The sequence below is a fragment of the Lepisma saccharinum genome, chromosome 7 (genome assembly GCF_977018435.1).
Source record: "Lepisma saccharinum chromosome 7, izLepSacc3.1, whole genome shotgun sequence".
NCBI lineage: Eukaryota > Metazoa > Arthropoda > Insecta > Zygentoma > Lepismatidae > Lepisma > Lepisma saccharinum.
The window spans coordinates 96,728,440-96,750,576 of record NC_139235.1 but is presented as its reverse complement, the minus strand read 5'-3'; the positions used below and the strand labels follow the sequence as shown (position 1 = coordinate 96,750,576).

At 36.8% G+C, this 22,137-nt stretch overlaps 1 protein-coding gene across 2 annotated transcripts in view; it reads right to left on the bottom strand.

Annotated features, from left to right (window-relative positions):
- Positions 1-11,706: 11,706 nt before the first annotated feature.
- LOC145990369 (endoplasmic reticulum membrane-associated RNA degradation protein-like) overlaps positions 11,707-22,137 on the bottom strand; it is a 28,013-nt gene continuing 17,582 nt past the window's right edge. For both annotated transcript variants that reach the window (XM_083126063.1, XM_083126064.1), the window contains 2 exons: positions 13,222-14,196; positions 11,707-12,536 (listed from right to left, as the gene is read on the bottom strand). In XM_083126063.1, the coding sequence (XP_082982189.1) occupies positions 12,395-12,536; positions 13,222-14,196 (1,117 nt within the window). In that variant the 3' untranslated portion in view covers positions 11,707-12,394. The remainder of the gene's footprint in view (positions 12,537-13,221; positions 14,197-22,137) is intronic.

Below are 22,137 nucleotides of genomic sequence, written 5' to 3'. Positions count from 1 at the left end.
TTTTGAAGAGGCGAGTCCAAAAAGCAGGCGTCAAGTCCAAACAAGAATTGAAAACTGTTGTGCAAGCCGAGTGGAATAAAATAAGCTCTGAAACATGTCAGAAACTGGTTAATTCTATGAAGAACAGGCGTCAAGCAGTAATTAAAGCCAAAGGATACGCATCAAAGTATTAGAACTGTGAGTCAATTTGCTCTGAATATACTTTTTTATTTTATATTATTAAGTGTACGAATAGAAAAGTTGTACAAAAGATGGCATGTTTCTCTTTCAGTTTCATTTAATTTATTATTGTCATTGGTTATACAGAATTTGGGTAAGATTTTATGTTCCTAACGATATTAGTTATTGAATTGTAAGGAAACAATTTCAAAAGAGTGTATTTCCTTCCAGATATTAAAGCATTTTCTTTGAAAATCCGTGTGTACGAATAAGAATGTTACATACTGTATTATTATCTCTCCGATACTAGATTGTAGAGATGGGCCGATATGAAATTTTGGCCGATACCGATAAAGTACCGATATAAAATTTATCAATACCGATAACCGATATTCTACTGATCCGATATAAAATTAGAAATGGTCTCTGAAGAACCTGAAAGGTTCGTTGACCTCCTTAATAAATGTGTATTTCGAGGTGACTGCAGTGAAAGAGAAGTTGTGTATTTAGACATTACTTTTTTGGAAAGTAGGACATGGAGATTATCCATAAAAATTATAACAAAATGGCAAAATTTTGCACTAAATTACCAGATATTTATCGATATATTGGATCGGTAAAATAATCGGTAATTTTACCGATAAACCGATACACCAATATGCCTATATCGGCCGATACCGATAGAGTACCGATTAATCGGTTCCATTCCTACTAGATTGTGACTCGCACAACATAACGCATGACCTTGACGTTTACCGTGAAGAAATATTTGCCCTGACGTTTGGCAAGTTTTGCGATAATTACGTAAAAATGTCACGCTTCGCCATTGAATATGTTTAATAAATAATATAGTTGACATATCCAGTGATTGCGCAAACAGTTCCCTGATTGTAATGTCTTATACATAACCAGAGGTTGGAATGATTCAAGGCAGGGGGTGGGGGACTCCCATCTCCACTTCCAATCGCACCCTCCATTAATATGAGTAGATGTAAGCTTGTTCGAAACTTTCATATTTCAAACTTCTGATTTTTTAAATTCAATATTAGCCAAGAACGAGGTATACAGCTTTATATGGAAATTTTTATCTCATTTTAAAATAAACATAAAATCTACAAACAAAAATGAAGGAATATATTTATCGAAACTTTCCATTAAAAAATCGGAAAGTCATGCATGCTGTTCTGGCATGCAATTTTCCATGTTCCTCCCCAACATAGTATATAGTGTGTGTATGTGTGTGTCTGTAGGCTGAATTTTTGCACCCTTCCTCAAATTGAAAGACGTTCTGGTGGCACTCTTTCTCGTGTGCAAAAGGGTTTCTTCTGTTTGCCATAGCCCGCTGCGATCCTTGCAGCCTCGGCACTAGACCAGTTCGCATGTTATTGCAAGAACTTACAATTTCTGCCACTACCCACCAAATGGCGCTGATGTCCGACTGGTCAGCTTCTTGCAAGACACCTCTAAAGCAGGTGAGCTTTATGACTGAGGGGCTTGTGATTTAAGTATTTAGGTCTTTCAAACACTTCCGTCGTTGAGAAAGTATTTCAACACAATTAGAATAAAGAATCTGCAGAAAAGTGCACTTATGTCTTCTGATTGATCATTATTCGTGGAAGAGAACGACACATTGTATTGTCTCAAAGCCGGTAGTAAGCTCTATATTTTCTTGTAGGCTCCGCTTCAAATCCATTCTGGATAAGAGAGGCATAGCATTTTCGAAGAATTTTTTGAATTATCCATGAAAGACCAACAAATCTGGGCGATGTATAGGGCATCGATTTTCTCACTTCCGTAAATTAGGTCCATACAAATGCCGAAGTACAGGATGAGGTAGATATTTGTACGTTGCATTTGGAGCAACATGATTTCCATAACAAATCCAGCAACACAAGCAAGGGAAGATAGTTGTACCGATTTCTGGGGAAAAGCTTAAAAGAAAGCCAAAAATAAATAAATAAATAAAATAAAATAAAGACGTCACAAAAGTAAAGGTAACATTCCCCTGCTTGTAGCACAGTGCCATGAAGGTACATTTAGGGGATGTTACAAAACGTAAAAGAGTGACTGATTTAGACTTTGAATAATAAAACAACTTATCTATGTTCTAAATGGTTATGACTAGAGCTCGGATTTTTAGGTTCTAAAATATGTGCTTTTAGGTTCCTAAAATAGGCTCTAAAAATCCTAAAATAGGTCCTAACACCTTAAATCAGGCTCGAAAATCCTGAAATAGGTTGCAAAAAGACTTATTTGGTACAAAATTCCTGAAAAATACTGATTAGATACAATAGTTGAAAACAAAATTTCACAAGAACCGTAATAACCAAATATTAATTTTCTAAACAAATTTTCATTTCTTTATATTATTTTCAAAATTATCTACAAATTATATAATACTGCACTTGTGCTGTTAGAGAAAGTCACTTGTTGGTATGAAAAATGAATTACGTATGTATAATTTGCTGCACAATATCAGGGTGGCTACTCACTTGGAATTCCTTGAATTCTGGGAATTATGCTCGAATTATTTGCTCTGGAAATTATTCATGAATTTTGGCAAGACATGAAAAAAGGTACAACCGGATGTTTTCTGTAATCCCATTTTTCTCCGTAGACGTAAAAAATTGCAACCTTTATTAATCCAAATCCCATTAAATTTATACATCTTTATATATGCACTGAGGAAAGTTTCTCTCAGTTTAGCTTTTATTTTATTTTATTTTTTTAGGAAGAAAAAGAAAGCTCTATGGAAATAAAACAAAATTTTCTCAATCCGTTAACTTTGTTAGTGATTTCACAGAACCATCTATCTGACAGACGAAAGATTATTAGAAAATAATATATCTTGAAGTTGATTAGGTAAATTTTTTGGTACCTTGGAATCATACAAACCCTTTACATTGTTAATATTTTTGTGTGTGGAAGGGAGGGTGATACGTAAGGTTCTAATAGAGAAAACATCTGCTTGTATCCTTGAATTTTTGGAAAGTTCGCCTTGAAAACCAGGAATTATACTTGAATTGTTTCCATGGTCCTATTGACCAACATGAATCCTTTTGCGTTATTCACACTCAAACTCCACCTCTTGCCTGTGAGGATCATTTCATGTGCTGAAAATTATTCAACAGAAACATAGTCAGTAGTGCGATTGTAATCAAGGTGTTCCGGGTTCGATACCCGATGGAGGCACCTAGTGGTTCGGATCCCACTTTAAACTGTAGGTCCAGTCCCGATTAGCCTTACTGTGCATAAAGTGGAATTAAAACACCAAATCAATCAATCAATTAAAGCAAATTTGAATGCTGAAACATTACTCCGCAAGGCGTGAATGCCAAAAAGAACCAAACTGACACGAGAGTGAGCAAGGCTGCACAGATCAGAAGTTTGCACTTGGGACTGTGCAGGCAGTAGAGACGATTGGGTGACAAAACAGAGAATGGGGAGGAGGGGGGACAAGAAGTTTAGTTTATCTTACTAGGCAAGGCTTAGCATTAAAAGTCTATAGTGCGGGGGTAAAAAGTAGATATCATATACTTGGAGGGAGGGAAATCGTCAGGAAACATGTTTCAAAGATGCCAGTCATGGAATTATTTCGCCACCAAACCTAGTAAATACCTCTGTGAGATACAAAAATCCTGTAAAGCCTAAAGAAAAAATAAAAACCTAAAAAAAAGGTTTAACTTAGGCACATAAACCTAAAATAGGTTCTAACAAGCAAAATAAGTTATTTTAGGCACTATAAAACTTCGTCAGTTGTTTCGTTTTTTAATGAAACGCTGACGTAACTTATTTCTTATTTACCTGCAAAGGAAAAAATAGGTTAATAACCTAAAATCCGAGATCTAGTTATGACACATTGACGTATCCAGCGGGGTGTAAGGAGGGGCATTCCCCATGGAAAACGAGTCATTTCATTGTGTTTTCTTTTACGTGAAAACTAAAATAAATGTTATTCTTTTATCAAATAATTCAAATTAAAGCATTGACAAAATAGCGAATCGTTGCTTGTCTCCCTCAACGAAAAACGTGTTATTTCGTAACGTGAAGGTTGGTAGCGGGCTGTGTGTTTACCATCGTCTTACATTTCCACAGCAGGAGGACATATCATGTACAACTGGAAATTGTATTAAATGTTACTAAATAACGAGAATGCTGATAATTTAACACTGTTGAATTCACATCTAAAATAATGAGATTTAGATATAGTAGATAAGTTTATGCAAGGAATGGAGCCAGCTTCGGACCTTCAGCAGTGAGTAATGGACAAAGGTAAGTGAGATACCTTGAAGAGAAGAGACGCTGCACGAGGGAGAAGTGAACTTCGCTTTTCAACAAAGATACTTTGAAGCGGTGTTGTTAAAGATGCAGGAACGCATACACTCTAATGGGTTCTATTGGGTTCCGCTGCATGACCGTAACCTTCTTTCTCGCACAATTTAAATTCGGTCCAAGTTACGTATTATTTGATTCCAATACGGAACTTGGACTCCACTTAAATTCATCCGGAAAAAAGGTTCCTGGGCCGTATTTAAATTGATCTGAAAAGAGGGCCGAATTAAAATACTTTGCAGATAAAAGGTTTTTTTCATGTTCCAGAACCGAATTACGCTCGCTGATTTTTTCTCATGGACCGGAATTGAATTTATTTCAACTTCAAGGACCTTTTGCAACCCTGCTATGAAATTTCTAGGTCGAAATTCTTTAATTGGCGATATGAATCCGGTTACAATGGCCTGTTTCACGTATGATCCAATTACTACTGTTGAGTTGAGATATCATTCATTTTTTATTATGAAAATGCATTCTTTCAGCTGTTTATTTTCGACATTTGCCTCCCTGTTATAACCAAAATAAATGTATGAACTTCCAGGCTCTTATAATTACAATAAAAAATATAAAAGTTACGTAACGTAAGTTGACAGACAAGTCAACAGTCTTCACGATGACATATAGCCTTACTATTAACACACAACTCGGAGCAAATCCAATATGAGAAAGAAGATTGTATATAACCTTTCATATCACGAAGAGAACTGATAACTTTTCCTTGAATAAAATGTGTATTCTGTGTTTGTACATAACATACCTGTTTTGTATTAATATAAGCCAATAACTATTTACTTTATAGTCATACTGCAATGTGTAGTTATTACGACATTACTACTAAAGGTCACAGTTTCATTTTGTATGAGAGTAAGTAATATTTTGTGATGCACTTAAATACGTAATAATATTCATGCAAACGTGTTTAGAATATTAATCTATAAGTAATGTTTTGTGTCATTATTGCTGCGTGGGTAGTTTAACTTCAACGATTATTAACGGCAACTTCACAATGATAATAAGGCTCTTGTAAATGTGTTCAGTTTTCTACTCTCTGCACGCATCCAACATGTGGGAGGTGTAGAGATAGGGCCCCACACGATCTGTGATCAATACCATGCTCCGGTCGCCTTTTCAACTTCTTCCCAGTACCAATTATATTACAGGCTGGGTGAAACCCAGAGTAGTTCCATAGGAATATGTCGGAAGGATTTCCACCTAAAACCACCCACCACCAGAACCGTACCAGTCAATTGGGGAAGTCACACGCCCTATCGACTGAAGACCGATCTTCCAATTTGATATTAACAAGAAAATATAATTTAACTAATGAATAGTAATTTAAAATATGATGTACTCCTAGCTAGGATGTCAAGCTGGAATCACAAAATACTTATTTCAGATTTGTGCTTACACGACGTGTGATTGAAAAGTTCTTACACTGGGCTTGTAATTTCCAAATTACAGTACTTACAGGTTATTGTGATGAATCCTCTTCAAGGTAACCCACTTCTGACTGAAAACGCCGACTCCAGTGATGTTTCCACTTTTGGAAGCATTCCTGGAAGCCCTCCTTCTTGAGCCTGTTAACACACATCGCCGTATTTGCCTCGATCTCTTCAATTGACTCAAACTGCTTCCCTTTGAGCATCAAATTCAATTTTGGAAATAGGCAGAAGTCTGCGGGGGCTAGATCTGAAGAATAAGGGGTTGGGGAAACACAGCAACTTGGAATTTGGCCAGAAATTCAGTCATTTTGAATGGATGATGATTGGGTGCGTTATCGTGGTGCAGGATCTCGCCAGAATGCTGGTCTTTTCTTCCGCACTTTTTCACGTAACCGCTCAAGAACTCTTTTGTAGTATTCCTTCTTGACTGTCTGCCCATAAGGGGGATATTTCTGGTGCACAATACTGGTACTGTCGAAAAAACTAGTAACAATGTCTTCATATGCGACAAACTTTACTTTGTCGGCCATCTCTAACTTTAATATAAAAAAGGTAAAGTGCTCCCCTGTGCTTAACACCACGCCATGAAGGCGTATAGGGGGTGTGGGGGTAACGCACACGTAACTTTACTATACCTTATAAAAACACTTGCCCTATATACACACCTATCTCCGAAGGCTATTTTTGACATTTCGTAAGTCTCCGAAGTGGATTTCACGATTTTAAAGGAAAATTATACGCACATCCATTGTTCTGAACACACAATAATCCGCCGACAACAATACACACGCCCGTACTTAACAGGCTGCAGCTCGCCACTAAACAAAGATAGAGCCATGACCTTTTCAGAATTCTTGAAGAACAAAACAAGCTCCTCCTTTTCCCCACACACAACCCCAGCACAACCTAACTAGTCTAAGAACTTTTCAATCGCACCTCGTATATTAATGATGAACTAATGAATGAGGTTCATTGTCTCTACAAAACAAAAAGGGATGCCGAAACTCTCACTCCAACTTTTCATGCTAAATTTGTGGAAAATGAAAATAAGATTTTAAATTCTGCTCGAGTGACACTTATGCAGACCTCTTGAAAGATCATTTTGCCGGGAATGTAACGGCAGTTATCAGTGAATTAATTTCAAATGATACATTCCGATACCGATACATCAATTGCTTGAAGTCAATATGGCGGCCACCAATATGATGGTCGTTCGCTTAGAACACACCAATATGGTTCCATTTAGGCCTAACCCGTTTCTATATTGACCATTCTTACCCAGCCTAACTCTTTTATATACTATTATAGAGGTTGTTAAAGGACTTTTGAACCACCCTATGTACATGCATATGTACATCCATCCATCCATATATACATACATATATCTATAGTAGGGCATTGGTGAGTATCGGTTGATTTTCCTTTATTGATACTAAAGATTTTCAGTGGCTATAAGAGCAGGCAAGAGCAACAGCTGGTCTCAACATTGCTCCTTTTCAAAAGTTCGTTCACCCTTCCTTGTGACAGATTGGGTGACCAGCACAGGAAGTTCCATAGATTTTCCTAGAAACACTGGATAAAGCCCGCACCCTCCTGGGAAACAGATGGCAAGATCAAAGCATATGATCAAAGGCATGGGTAAGTGAAAGCTGAACCGAAACATTACCATGGAGGCATGCAACACTGTAGGAAATAAAACATTCATAGCCAATTCTTGCTTGAAGCTTGAAACTCCCGTCGCACATTACACAATCCCGTCTCTCTCACTGTCCATTGGTGGAGCCGTCTCGCGTCACTACTTGCGCAGAGACTTGTTCTCGTTCGCCTGGTCTACAGTTAGCTGGTACGCAGTCTAGTTGCGGAGTTCTTGGCAAACAGGGATGGAGGTCACTTGAAATTAGCTTTGTTTTATCTACGTTCAAGCGGGAAGGCGATTCAGCAATTTCTTCTTTTCCTCTTCCCTTCCGTGTCAGTATTTTGTGTGACTGCCGGTATCGTCCAATGAGGGTTTTCAGCCGCGATTAGATTATGAACATGCGGCTTTGAATGATGGCACTAACGAAGACTGAGTTTAAGTTCTTGTTTCAAGTCCACTTTATGCACAGATAGGTTAATAGGGACTGGACCTACATTTTAAAGTGGGCTCTTAAGCACTATGCGCTTCCACTCAGTATCTAACCCAGGATATATTGATTACAAGGAGACGGCATTACAATTTCACCATCGGGGAGGCCCCTCTAAAGATTTATGTACACCACTACTTACAATAATGTGCATAAAATAATTATCAGGAACTTTACTTTTCAACAAATAGACATACCATCATTCTTTACGTTATTCAATAAATATTCAATTTTTTACTTCATTGACATTTATCTCTTTGCCATGACAGTTGCTTTTACACAAATTATAGCGGCCTTAACTATACGTAAGCTAGATAATGAATATTTGCAGTTTTTTCTTTGATTTCATAGGGTCTCTTTGCAATTTATGTAATGATATTTTTCAGTCAAAGAAACAAAGAACACAATAGGTATTAACTTTGATTTCTTAGTCTGTGGTTACATACAACAATACTCCATACGCATCGGAGATATTAAGTACTAATTCATTAATTTATGTATTATTACGAATCGACCTATACTCATATTAACATATTAAATGAAAACACTTTAATGAATACATTTCCAAGACACTTGGCTCGGACTGGCTCCCTAAATATATTTCTAGATACGTGCCCAGTGATGTGACAAGTTAATATGCGTCGGTAACTAGCCTTCATTATTTCATACTGGAAGTATACAAGTATCGGTATCGGTACGAATTGCTCAGATAATATATATATATATATAATGGATAAAAGCAAGGAGGGCCAAAAGGGCTAAGTAAAAATCAAAGAAGGTAAAGGAAACACTCACCGGACAGTAGAAAAATTCAAAATTTTCGCTAACTTCGTAGCATCATCGGTGTGAGGAGCAAGAGACGGCCTCCTCACACCGATGATGCTACGAAGTTAGTGAAAATTTTGAATATTTATACTGTCCGGTGAGTGTTTCCTTTCACCTTCTTTGATTTATATATGTACGTATATATATGAGAATGTGTCGCTTACAGACAAAGGCTACCACATGGTGTACAACTTGGTGTTTAGTGTTTGCATTCAATTCTCAGACGTATTCGAATAACACAGTGTTCCACAAATTAACAATGTTTTCAAATTTCCTTTACTTTTCTTATACCTGCATGACTGAACAGCCGTGATAATTCTATGTTTAGAAAATAATATATTTATAAGTCCTTCTCCGTGGTCATGCTGTTTAAGTGCTGTGCTTTGGGCTCCGACTGCAGGATGGATGAGTTTTGAGTCTGCCTGGGTTCTCAGCTTGTGTATAGGATCGGTGGCAACCCATCATCGTGAGGAAATTGGTGAGCTACGAGTGAGTAGCGTAACCCGGTCTCGAATATCTCCTACAACGGCTGAGGGTTCGACATGCTGACCACACGTCACCCCATTACTGGTTGAAGATCTCCATGCCTCTAGGTAAAATTGTGGGAGGGAGACTGGCAGCCGGAAGATGGGCCAAGGCCCTTCTAGGGCTGTAGAGCCAAGGGTTATTATTATATATTTATAAATTAAATTATATGTATTAGCAATGATTATTAAAATAAAGACTACGTCTAATACTGAGTTAACAAAAAAAAAAGAAGAAGATAGTTTCGCAACACAACTGAAGTAACAAAAAAGTATGGACACTAATTAAAAACAATTGACTGTATCAACTAAATCTAGTAGCCTTGCATTAATGCATCAATATTGCAGACTGCCTCTCTCCACACAACAAACCCATTCATTTACCGTATGTCACCACATAATCATCACAGATTTTGTGCCAAATTTTTCTGCAAAAAAAGTTAGGTGCGACCATAATATAAAGATATTTTTTTAAATAAAATAAAAAAATGTGGTGGCATACTGATACTTAAAATTAATATATTACTACACTGTCTATGGTGCAATATTACTTGAACATTTTTCTGGTCTGATAAAAAAAATGTTAACGCAGTAGTTGTTACTTATTTGTGCATTATAGTCGAAATATCAAGTTTGAGAAAATATACCACGGTGTTACGAAGTACGTAGTTACAAAATGTAATCATCTGCGTCTGAATATTCTGTGCCACTATCATTGGTCTTGTTATCTGATGTGACAATTACATGATAAAATATTATAAACCAATTTTTGGACTGAAAGAAACAGTTTGGTTTCAGTTGGTGTTTTAAGTCCACTTTATGCACAGTAAAGCTAATCGGGACTGGACCTACGGATTAAAGTGGGATCCGAACCACGTGTCATGTGCCTCCACCGGGTATCAAACCCAGGACCCCTTGATTACAAGGAAACAATGCTACCACTGCACCATCAGGGAGGCCCTGAAAGAAACAAGGAGCGACGATTATGCATTGAAGTGCAGTATGCAAGGACAAAATCGAAATTCTTGCAAAATCTGAGAAATGGTTAATGTTATTTATTTTCATAGGATTTACATTCTAAATATTTCATAGTTTGAGGTGTCCCCTGGGTGAAGGCCTGATATGTGAAACATACATTGCCTAAAATTACTATCCTGAATTAAAGAATCATCAAATTTAACTGTTTGTAAAGTGATTCATATATAATTAGATTGCAATCACCATTATTGTTATTTTTGCTGCACACACTTTTGTAAATAATAGAACTGCACATTTATTCCATAGCATTTTTTCAAGAAAAATTGTAAATAATAAATATAAAAAAAGATTTAACTGCAATACTGTCACTTTACATAACTTTTCTGCGGTTTAATTGTGACAATGAGGATGAGCAATGATTTAATGGAATTGATGAAAGGGCACTAACAAACAACATCCATGCTCAGAGTGGGATTCAAACCTGTGAACTTTGGTGGCAAGATTCCAAAGTCTACCAGTAAATGCAATTGGCTATGGAGCCGTTGATTTATTAATTGTTAAGCTTATGACATCACAACACTCTGTTACATGGGTTGATTATTATGTTCTTGTTTGCAAGTATGGGAGAAAATTAAGATGGACACTGTTTAACTGAAGTGAATGACATTGAATGAAGTTATTATTGTACTGGTGGTTTTACGTTCCACATACATATCGTTCAGACGATATATCACGTAATTCAAAAAATATCATCTAGGTGATATATCATCATGATATTTTGGCGATATATATCATTTCAGCGATATATTGCCACGATATTTTGGCAATATATATAGTGTTGGTGATATATCTTTGAATTTAAATTTTTGGGTGCATTAGCACTAAAAGGCTATTTTGCACCCGTCACGTTATACGGGGTGCAGCCCCTTACCAGAACTAAAATAACAGTAATGTCGTTAACTAAAATATTAGAACATTCTGATTTTGGTAAAAAGCGGAGGCTGTAAATGGGCACTCAGCACACATAAGGCCAAAACACAGACGCCAGAGCCTCGTTAGTCTGCAAAATGCAGTCCAGGGTGTACTACGTGGAAGTGAGGTTGGCAATTGGGTGTACTACGTGGAGGATCACCCCTCAGTGATATATGGTCACGATATTTGGAAATATTTATCATGGAGATGATATTTTCTTGACGATATATCGTGATATCAAATTTCCGATATCGTCCATCCCTACTTTCTGGCATCATGACTGGGTAATAATGTGCACACTGGATAATCTATAATAATATAAATTCAGTTTTACTTACGTTTTTTGCGAGTATAGTTCGTTCTTCAAATACGACGTTTCGAGAGATAACTTCTATCTTCTTCAGGTTATACGCGATTCATAGGGTCTTAGCTTTGCCAAAATATTTCTTCCATAGTCAACAGGATCGAGGATTAGGTGAAATGTTAGCAGGGTAAAAATATAGGAAGATCGATTACACACTGACAATTTACGTTCTAAAAAGCCATCGTTACCTAAGTTAAAACCTATTACAAAAACTTATTGGTCCTCCTGTATAAATTTAAAAAAAACTAAAAACCTTTAAAATTCTAAAAACCATTCACTATTTTTCCCAGTCAAGTTGTCCGCAAAGAGCTTCCCTTGCGAATGTGGAAGCAGTCGAACCGGCTGTCTTTTGTTCCTCATTTCCCCTCCCTCCCCTCTTCATTACGTCAGTGTGTAATCGATCTTCCTATATTTTCTCCCCGCTCGAGTTATCTCTCGAAATGTCGTAATTTAAGAACGAACTATACTCGCAAAAAACGTAAGTAAAACTTAATTTATATTGTTAATCTTGTGAGTAATTCGCACATAGTAAATATGAACGTGGATAACCTATATTGCCCCAAACACAAAAATTCACACATGTTTAATATAACTCATAATGTTTTGCTTCTCCAGAATTAAATGCTGCAGTCTATTGAAGTTCCTCGTAACTAATTGGTTTTTCCTCCACCATTTCTATTCTATCAGATGTGGTAATTTCTGGAGTGCCTGTTTGCAGAAGGCATCTGTGAGGCTTGCTGCTTCATCCCATCTATTCCTTTCAGTACTGGTATATGAAGCAATGTTCTCTACATAGTGAAGGGCAAATTTAAGAAACCTGTAAGAAAAGAGAAACAAAATTAATAAAGGGCCTTTTGGTGGTATAGTAATATTGCTTCAGCTATTAACTTGTAAAGAAACTCAGTACAAACAGATGAAAAATTGGCAATTTGAATTTAAACAGCTGTAGATCAAAAACTATTTGACCTAGAGAGTTCAAATTGGTGTCATTCTCTTCTGGTTTTAATGAAGTGTAATGTGGAATGTAACTTGAATATGGTTGGATTTTGTAATTTTTCAAAAAAATTCATTTTTAAAAAAAAAAAAATCTCAAAATCCCCACTTTAATTGTTTTGAAAAAGAAGAGTCTTAAAGACATCAATTGGCTATTAGTCTGTAAAATTTCATAATGTGGCAGAAATGGGTTTCTATGGAAATGTGCATGAATTTTGCTAAATTTGTTGACTTCCTTGTTAAAACTGTAACTATAAGCTCAGTGGTTGATGTTGAACACATAATGTTAATCATATTTTATAATTTTTGGGCTACTGAGTTTCTATTGAGTTTTTGAAAGTCAATAACTAAAAAGCTAAGAGACAAAAAACCTGAAATTCTACACTTTTTGCTAATTTTACGGGTACTACCACTGTATCAAAAATTATTAATTTCTGAGATGTTAAAGTTGAGATCATTCATTGATTTGACTTGAATGGCTCACGAGAAGTACAAACAAGAAATATCACCTTATCCAATCATGTCTTCTTTCTTCACTCCAGGTAGGTATATCATTGACATGCTGCCACAGGTACACAGTCACAAGCAACAAGCCGGTCACTGACAAATGCAACACTGGCACAATCTCGAGCATACGACAATAGGTCACACGCTGCCGTGAACGTAGTTTGCGACCCTGAAAGAGATTGAATTTGATTTTCATACCATTTTGAACATTTTCACACGTCACACCAACGTGCCCCGCCAATCTCTTCAAGAAAGACAGAAACTCATATTCCACTTTGTCCCTGTACAGAGTTAGTACTCTCACTTTTAAACAGTCACTGATATCCACTTCCCCTTCATTTCTCAATATAATGTGAAGTACGTGAGGTACAACCATAGACTTCAAACACAAAAAATCCTTTCTCTCATCACACACTTCATCCCAAGTTTTGTATGTTAACATATTTCTATCTGGCAACGGAAAGTTCTTCCACTCATTTAACTTTACAAATGCTTTCCTTATGTCTTCTGCAACTAAAGAACTCAAATTGAATTTCGAAATGTATCCTTCTTGGCTTTTTCTTAGCATAGAAACTAAAATGCCATTTTGAAAACTGTCGGGAAGAACTTGCTCTGACGCATTTTTACTTGAGCACTGGATGATCAAAGTCAGTGCAACTGCAATAACCGCATTGCATAAGGGGAACGGAATGTCACATAAATTGCACTCGCCGTGGCTGATCTTATCGCGGATTCTTGGACCAGCCAAGTGCACAAACAGGTCGTGTAGCATTTCCAACAGTGGCTCACCCAGAAGGTTCCTGATGCGATTCTCTTCCTCGCCGGAAGTGAAGGGGGAAAGGACTTCATCCATCGTTGTGTAAAACACGGTTGATTCAGCTGTTAACACTCTATCTGGGCAGTTGTTTGCAAGGCAGTATGCTATTCGCATTGTTTGTTCCATCTGCGGTAGGAGAAGCAATAAGCTTCTTCCATATCTGCAAAGAGGAGAGAGATATCATATATGACTGCATGAGATCTGATACCACTTTGAGCAGACACTGATGATGATGTCATACTCACATTGATATGATACTAATACTTGAATATAAGAATTTAATGCATTCTGAATAGATATAAAGGTTTATTTTTTGTAAATATTCTATGGCAATTCCATTAATAAGAAGTAGAGATGGAACAGAATAATTAGTAATATATTTGTAGTAGTCAATCCCATTAAAGTCAGTTGTATGGAGTGTCCTCATTAGGCATACAATGAAATTACATTTAACCTGCAATCAGTTGTTGGCAAGGTGGACTGATGTAAATCAGATGATTTTTTTTAAAAATCATTTTAAATAAATAATTTATAGAGTAATGTACATAAGGATTTTGTAGATATCAGATTCACTTTTGGTGAAAGTATGAGGGAAAGTCAATATATAAGTTACAAAATGAAATATCTTTGAATTGCTGCAATGTGAAATTGTTTTATGAATATCAGTCGTTGCACTGATCCTTTCTGCAAGAGTCGGTGTAGGTAGCAGCACCAGCATGTATCGTATATGGCGCTAGTAGTCACGTTCTCGTGCGGCGGTGAGTCATTCGAGTGCCAAGTGGGTAAGATGGCAGGTGTGTTAGCCGAGTGTACGCATGGTGAGCAACAGGCCGTAATTCGATTTCTGTGGGCTCAGGGCAAATTTGCACACAGTGCCAATACCACAGTGGCTCACATATGGTCCCTAAGTTGGGAACGACTGGAACATCCAGCCTACAGTCTGGATTTGGTACCATCAGACTTTCATTGGGAGGTCCATCAGGAGGTTACCAGCTGGCTAAGACACCAACCACAAACCTTCTGGCTTTGAGGGACTTGTGAAAAAATGGGAACAAGTTCCTAAATGTTCATGGAGATTACGTTGAAAAATAAACCACAATTCATCAGGTAACTATTTCAACTTTTCTTTCTATTCCATTTTGCGACCTTGTACATTAATCTTGTATTCATTTAATGGTGTTTATTAGGCTCTAAGAAAGGAAACAAAATATATGTACTGATGGAAAGGAAATGTAATATGTAAACTGTAAACGCATTTAAATTTATCTTGATTAAAAATTCAATACTTTGTATACACAAAAATAGGAAACATTTTGTGTAGACAAATATACAAAAAACTAATCATGATAAACCGTAAAATAGTGTCATCATCATTAAACTGTAAACAAACATGGCAGCTGATATTTTGAAAACTATCATTAATTGTTTTTCCAAAATTCAGCTGAAAATACTTAAAAAAATATTTTAAATTATAATTATATACAAAAAGAATGTTTTATTTTCACTGGAAGAAAAGTTACTGAAATAATTATAGTTTCATTAACACACTAAACAAATATTTCCATAGAAGATTCATGTAGCTATACAGTATCAGAAACAGAAAAATGTATATTTACATACTTTTCTATTTATTTTAATTAAAGTGTTCGAATATTTTATAGGGCCGTTTACTAGAAAAAGCCTTTAAAAAAACAACACATCTATATGTATGGTATCAAAATGCATACAAGCAATTTTAAGCGTGTTCTTTAAAAAATAAAGAAAAAATCGATTTAAATAAAAGAAAATCATCAATTTTTTTTAAAATAAAAATGATGATTTTTATCCACCCTAGTTGTGGGTGAGTGCTGCACTCACTTTCAATTTTAGTTAGGTGCCATTGTAACAGTATTTCAAATATTGGCCTGTGGTGATATCTAGTTGACTTTTAGAGTGTCATGAGTGTGACGAGTCACATTCTTATAAATAACATAAACTGCAGTATGAGAGAGACCATTGCGTGGAGGATCTGCAAGAACACACATGAAAACTTGCAATCTGGAAGATGATGACTCAGTCATTTGCTAGGTAAATGTCTAATGGCTTCCATGACTGAGGTGAATGTATTGACGATAGGGGGAATAAGCTGGGGCTTTTGGACAGAGTGATAAGGGAGAGAAGGAAGGCGAGAGATGGTGAAGGAGGAAGTGACATCTTCATGCTGAGACTGGGAAAGTTCTACCATGCCATCATGAAGTTTGCCATTCTCAGTCAGAAGGTATTGGTTAAATGTTATCTCTCATGTCCTTTCCCTAAGTCAGTTTTAGTATCCTAATGCACCCTTCAGGAGGATTTGTGCTAAGCGTACCTGAGGGTTACGTTACGCAGAGCTCACCCATGACCGATTAGATTACATTTTTTTAAATTTAGACTTGTGCATTATTTAGAAACCTATGCTGCTTCTAATGACTTTTCGTACCGATATGTTTTTGTCCTGTTAATAGAAAGTACGAAAAGTGTCTAAATTTGTATTTTATCACATTTGTGGAGCACAGATGGAATTACTCCAGAGTTCTTCATGGCAGCTTTGAGGAACATGTGATTCTTCTTACTGCTGAGAGATGTTTGATTCAACAATGTTTTACTCTGTTTGAAAACGAATAAATATTTTGAAACAGAAACAGAAACAGGTCACTAGAAGTACAAATTAAAAAAAAAAAAAATGCAGTGAAATATGCCTGAAATGATGGGGTAAATTTTGACATTTTTATGGATCTTTAGGGTAATTGCAACGATGAGGTTGTACGGCAATTAGATGAAAAGTTTCTTTGTTTTAAATTCACTTTTCGATTAACTAACTAACTCTCTAGCCTTCTTAACCCCGAAGGTTCATGGCTGCAGCAACACAGGCCTTCCATCTGTCCCTATCTTGAGCAAGATCTATATACTCTTTTCCATCCCTACCGATTTCCTTTAGGTCCATCTCAACGTTGTCCCTCCATCTTCGTCTTGGCCTTCCTACAGGTCTCTTACCATCTGGTTTCCCAACAAGAATCCTGTAAACTCCTCTTTCCTCTCCCATTCGTGCCACATGGCCTGCCCACCTAAGTCTTCTTGATTTAATTATTCTAATAATATCTGGACATGAATACAAATTATGTAGTTCTAAATTATGTAACCTTCTCCACTCACCTGTCTCCTCATCCCTTTTAGGTCCAAAGATTTTCCTAAGGATCTTATTTTCAAATACTCTCAATGTATGTTCCTCTTTCAATGTAAGGGACCAAGTTTCACATCCATATAATACTACAGGCAAAATTACTGTTTTGTATATTTTAACTTTTAGTTTCTTAGATATTAAACGAGAAGACAAAAGTTTATGAAGAGAGAAGTAACTTTTCGATTACGTAAACTAATTGGGAGTAGACCTACAATTTACAGTGATATCCAAACCACTGTGCTTTGTGCTTCCACTGGCAATTGAAACCGCAAATGTCTGATTGCAAGGCAACACTGTTAGCCACTTCACTACCAGTGCATAATGAAATTGATGAAAAGACTCGGACACAACAATACTCATGCCCAAGCTGGGACTCAAATCTGGATCCTACAGTAGCGAGATTGCATATTGAAAATTCAATGTGTTCAGCCAATGAGGCAGTGGTATATTTCAAATCCATCATCTACCAGTATTGTTAAATTTCTTATCTTATTGCATTCCTACTAACTCTCTAGCCTTCTTAAACCCGAAGGTTCATGGCTGCAGCAACACAGGCCTTCCATCTGTCCCTATCTTGAGCAAGATCTATATACTCTTTTCCATCCCTACCGATTTCCCTTAGGTCCATCTCAACGTTGTCCCTCCATCTTCGTCTTGGCTTTCCTATAGGTCTCTTACCATCAGGTTTCCCAACAAGAATCCTGTGAACTCCTCTTTCCTCTCCCATTCGTGTCACTTGGCCTGCCCACCTAAGTCTTCTTGATTTAATTATTCTAATAATATCTGAACATGAATACAAATTATGTAGTTCTAAATTATGTAACCTTCTCCACTCACTTGTCTCCTCATCCCTTTTAGGTTCAAATATTTTCCTAAGGATCTTATTTTCAAATACTCTCAATTTATGTTCCTCTTTCAATGTAAGGGACCAAGTTTCACACCCATATAATACTACAGGCAAAATTACTGTTTTGTATATTTTAACTTTTAGTTTCTTAGATATTAAACGAGAAGACAAAAGTTTATGAAGAGAGAAGTAACATGCATTTCCTGAATTAAGCCTATTTTTCATTTCCTCTTTAATATAATTTTAATTTGTTAATATTACTCACTCCTAAGTATTTGAATTTGGAAACTGGTTCAAACGAGTTTGTTCAAACTCAAAATAAATCTATAGAAGTATTCAAAGGGAGCTTTCAGAGCAAATTGAAAAGCTACAAGTGACACACGTTACTTGGAAATGAAACTTCTCTAAAAGACCAAGCAGTAAATTAAATAATAAAAATATAATTGCTTAACATTTGTTATGTAATGATGCTTATTTATTTCTGCTGAACTTATTGGAAGGCAAGGAATTTGTTTCACAAGGCTTTGATGAACGGTTCCAAAGATTATGCATACTACTACTTATGATAATATGCATAATCAGCAACTTCACTTTTCATCAATTGTAATAGGAAATCAATAGTGATCACTGTACAATTATTTTTGCTTATTACAATTGGATATAACTCCTTTTTTTATTATTATTCAATAAACATTCAATTCTTTATCTATTTCACATTCATTTCCTTGCCAGGGCAGTTATTTTTACACAAATTTTGGCAATCTTAACTATACGTAAGCTAGATAATGAATATGTGCTGTTATATCTATCTGCAGTGGCGTGGCATGGGATTTTTAAAAGTGTTACCGGTTATCAGTAGGACATTTAAGGGAGGACCCGTAAGACTTGGGCGCCTCCCCACCTCATGCACCCCCCCCCCAATGTCTTCCAAGTATATCATATAATATTAATCTGGTACGTCTGCAATTCAATACTAGATTTTGGTAAAGTTATTAATCATGAAAAAGAATGTTGATATAAGGACTGAAGTGAAATCGCAAACATTGGTTGTTGACACAATAATACGTAATTTGATACTTACAGAAACATAGAAGGCTACTTATAGAGAAGATTAATCCGACGACTCTTCTTTGAAAATAGTTATTTGATGCTGTGGTCCCGGGTTCGAATCCTGCCTTGGGGATGGACGTTTGTGATGTCTATTCATCAATTTAATCATATCATCACTCATCCCCATCTTCGCAAATTAGCCAAAAGTGGCACAAGCGAAGCAAAATCAATCAAATCAAATCAAAAAAGTTCTATGATGCTGTCATAAAGTGAAGTTTTTCATTTGAATTTGAATTTTTGTGTGCGTCATGGTCCATGTTATCCACACCTGAATTCCACACTTTTTTTTCACCCGAAAATAGAGTACATGGCCAACAAAACAGTTTCGACAACTGCGCACATCCACATAACCACGGATAGTCGTTATACCACAAAACATTGAAATGTCGGTCATATCCAGCAGACGACTTGGTTTTTAAATCGTTCAAAATAGGCTTTGGCCTCCCTTTCGCCACAATTTCGATTTTTTCTGCAAAAGAACGAACCAAAAGATTGCTTCAAAATATCTTCTATCGCACAATTACACATACTGTTCAGATAGGATGAACCCGCCACCTCGGAACTCGGAGCAAGCTCCATTAATTAATTGACAATGCCCGAAAACAACATAAAGACGAAAGACACCACTCACAAAACTCGCACTGCACTGTCCCTCCCGCAAAACGTTGTTTACTTTTGTAACACATGAAGCACCCGCCTTGCCCCCTCCCCTCTCAGCATTGGCGCTTCCCCAATATTTCCTTCGGAACCTGCAAGATGTCCAGTTCTACTACTGTTGCCATCTTAGTTCTTTTGAAACCAGATTTGCCCAAATCGCGAAACTTTTCCTTTCAAATAAGACGTATGTAGAGTAGATGTAGTCTTCATCTGTTTCCTAACTACTCCCACTCCCATGTTTCGCTAAATCCACTGAAATCTCATTTCTGACACCACTACTATTTCGTATATTTTACGTCCCTTGCTACCTTTAAGGCTTTCGCTTTATAGGATAATCGTGACGATGAGGATGCATGGTGAATTATTGAAATAAAATTATTATTTCTTTGTGTATGTAATTATTAATTTTTATAATTATGTAAGTAAAATAATAACAACAAACATTGAAATAACCATTTCTTGCTGAGGATTCGAACCTGCGACACCTGACACTTCAGAGCGTGCTAAGATAACAATCGGGAAATTATGCTTGTAAGTAATGTTTTCACCCAAAAACAGTTCTACCACCTCAAAAACATTGCTTCAATCCGAAATTATCGCATTCCTACGACAACGTATGTCAATCTCAATCAGCCCTTTCAACAATTATCACAAATTCCTGTAACTGAAATAATATGTGTGAAAGATAGAATTTTAGGTTGACATTTTTAGAAGGACAGCGGACCCCATGACTATCCCCAACTCTCCTTCTCACCCATGATGTCAAAGGACAAAGAGGGACTTTCGTAATCGCTGATATTTAGAGTAAATACAAAATATCACTTGGTAGTTTGCTTTTCCCCCAGTGTGATTTGATTTTTTAAAATTTTGATTTGGCGATTTAAGTCCACTCATGCACAGGAATGTTAATCGGGACAGTTTAAAGTGGGATCCGAAGCACTTGGGCCTCCACCGGGTATCGAACCCGGGATCCCTTGATTACAAGGCGGCGACGCTACCACTGCGCCATCGTTCCTCAGTGTGAGTGGGCACCTTCAGAGTAAAACCCCTATTACACGGAACTGGATTTCTAATAGGAATGCCCTAGTTGGTGCTGAACTAACTTTCTAGGTAGCAATCATGGCCACCTGGCTGACTGCTTGACTGGTTTGGAGGAATAGGACATGTTCTAATTGCTACTTGCTTTCCTCGACTGGATTCTGTGGAACAGCCAATCAGAGCAAAGTTTCGCCATGTGAAGATAATCTGTGAGTGTGCAAAGGAGCACTTTTGTCTGTGGTTTCCGAGTGTTACTCCAGCAATGTATAATGTATATAGCATGAAAGGCACGTTGAGTTACACCATCTATTCTGAGTGCACGGTTTGAAACAACTAAAATATTCTTCCATGCATGTACAGTAAACGTTGTAAAGTATGTATTTAAGCAGTGCCATTGTTTTGTACCTAATAACGTTTTATACGAAACGTTAATCCTCTCGGTTGAATAGTTATCAGCTTTTAAAAATGTGAAGTGATACATTGTTTACATCTCACGCAGCCGCCATTAAAATTTCCCTCATATGGGAACAAAAGTCTATTGACAAGTACACTGATAAGTATCGTGTGAGGCGAAAACTAGCAACTTGGTAGCCAGTCTAGCACCAACTAGGGCATACCTACTGGAAACCCAGTTCCGTGTGATGCGGGCTTAAGATAGACCCGATTAGGCAACTTAGCTTTTTTCTGTCAATTGAATATGGCAACACTGATCTGTATCCGGTAAGTATCACCGGCAACTGCGGCGGCTAAACAGTCATGCTAATAACCTGCCTCCTCCTCATGCCGTAACAGTCTTTGCCGCGACGGAAAGTCTTCCTTGGGTGGGCTCAGGGCCCTTTCCCCATGTTGCCTGAGGAGGGTACCGGATCAGTCCTCCTCTTCGCTTTTGCCGGTGTCAGAAAAAATGTCAGTCTGCTATGTTTACTTTACGACAATATTACCAGTTTATGTACGTAATAATATTTTAAGACGAGTTCTTCAATATTTTGGTGTTACCTGCGGTAACAGCGGCTACATGCACGCCACGCCACGCCTCTGTCTATCTGTATATCTATTCTTTTACCATCATTTTACTTATTAATGTAATAACAACAAAAATATTAATTAATTTATATATTTAATTAATATCGTTTTAATTTAATTAGATATAATTATTCAAATTTATTGTCGTTGTCATTATTATTATTATTATTATTATTGAGACACTTGGTCGGACCCCACCCTGAAATGTATTTCTAGATGCGTGCATT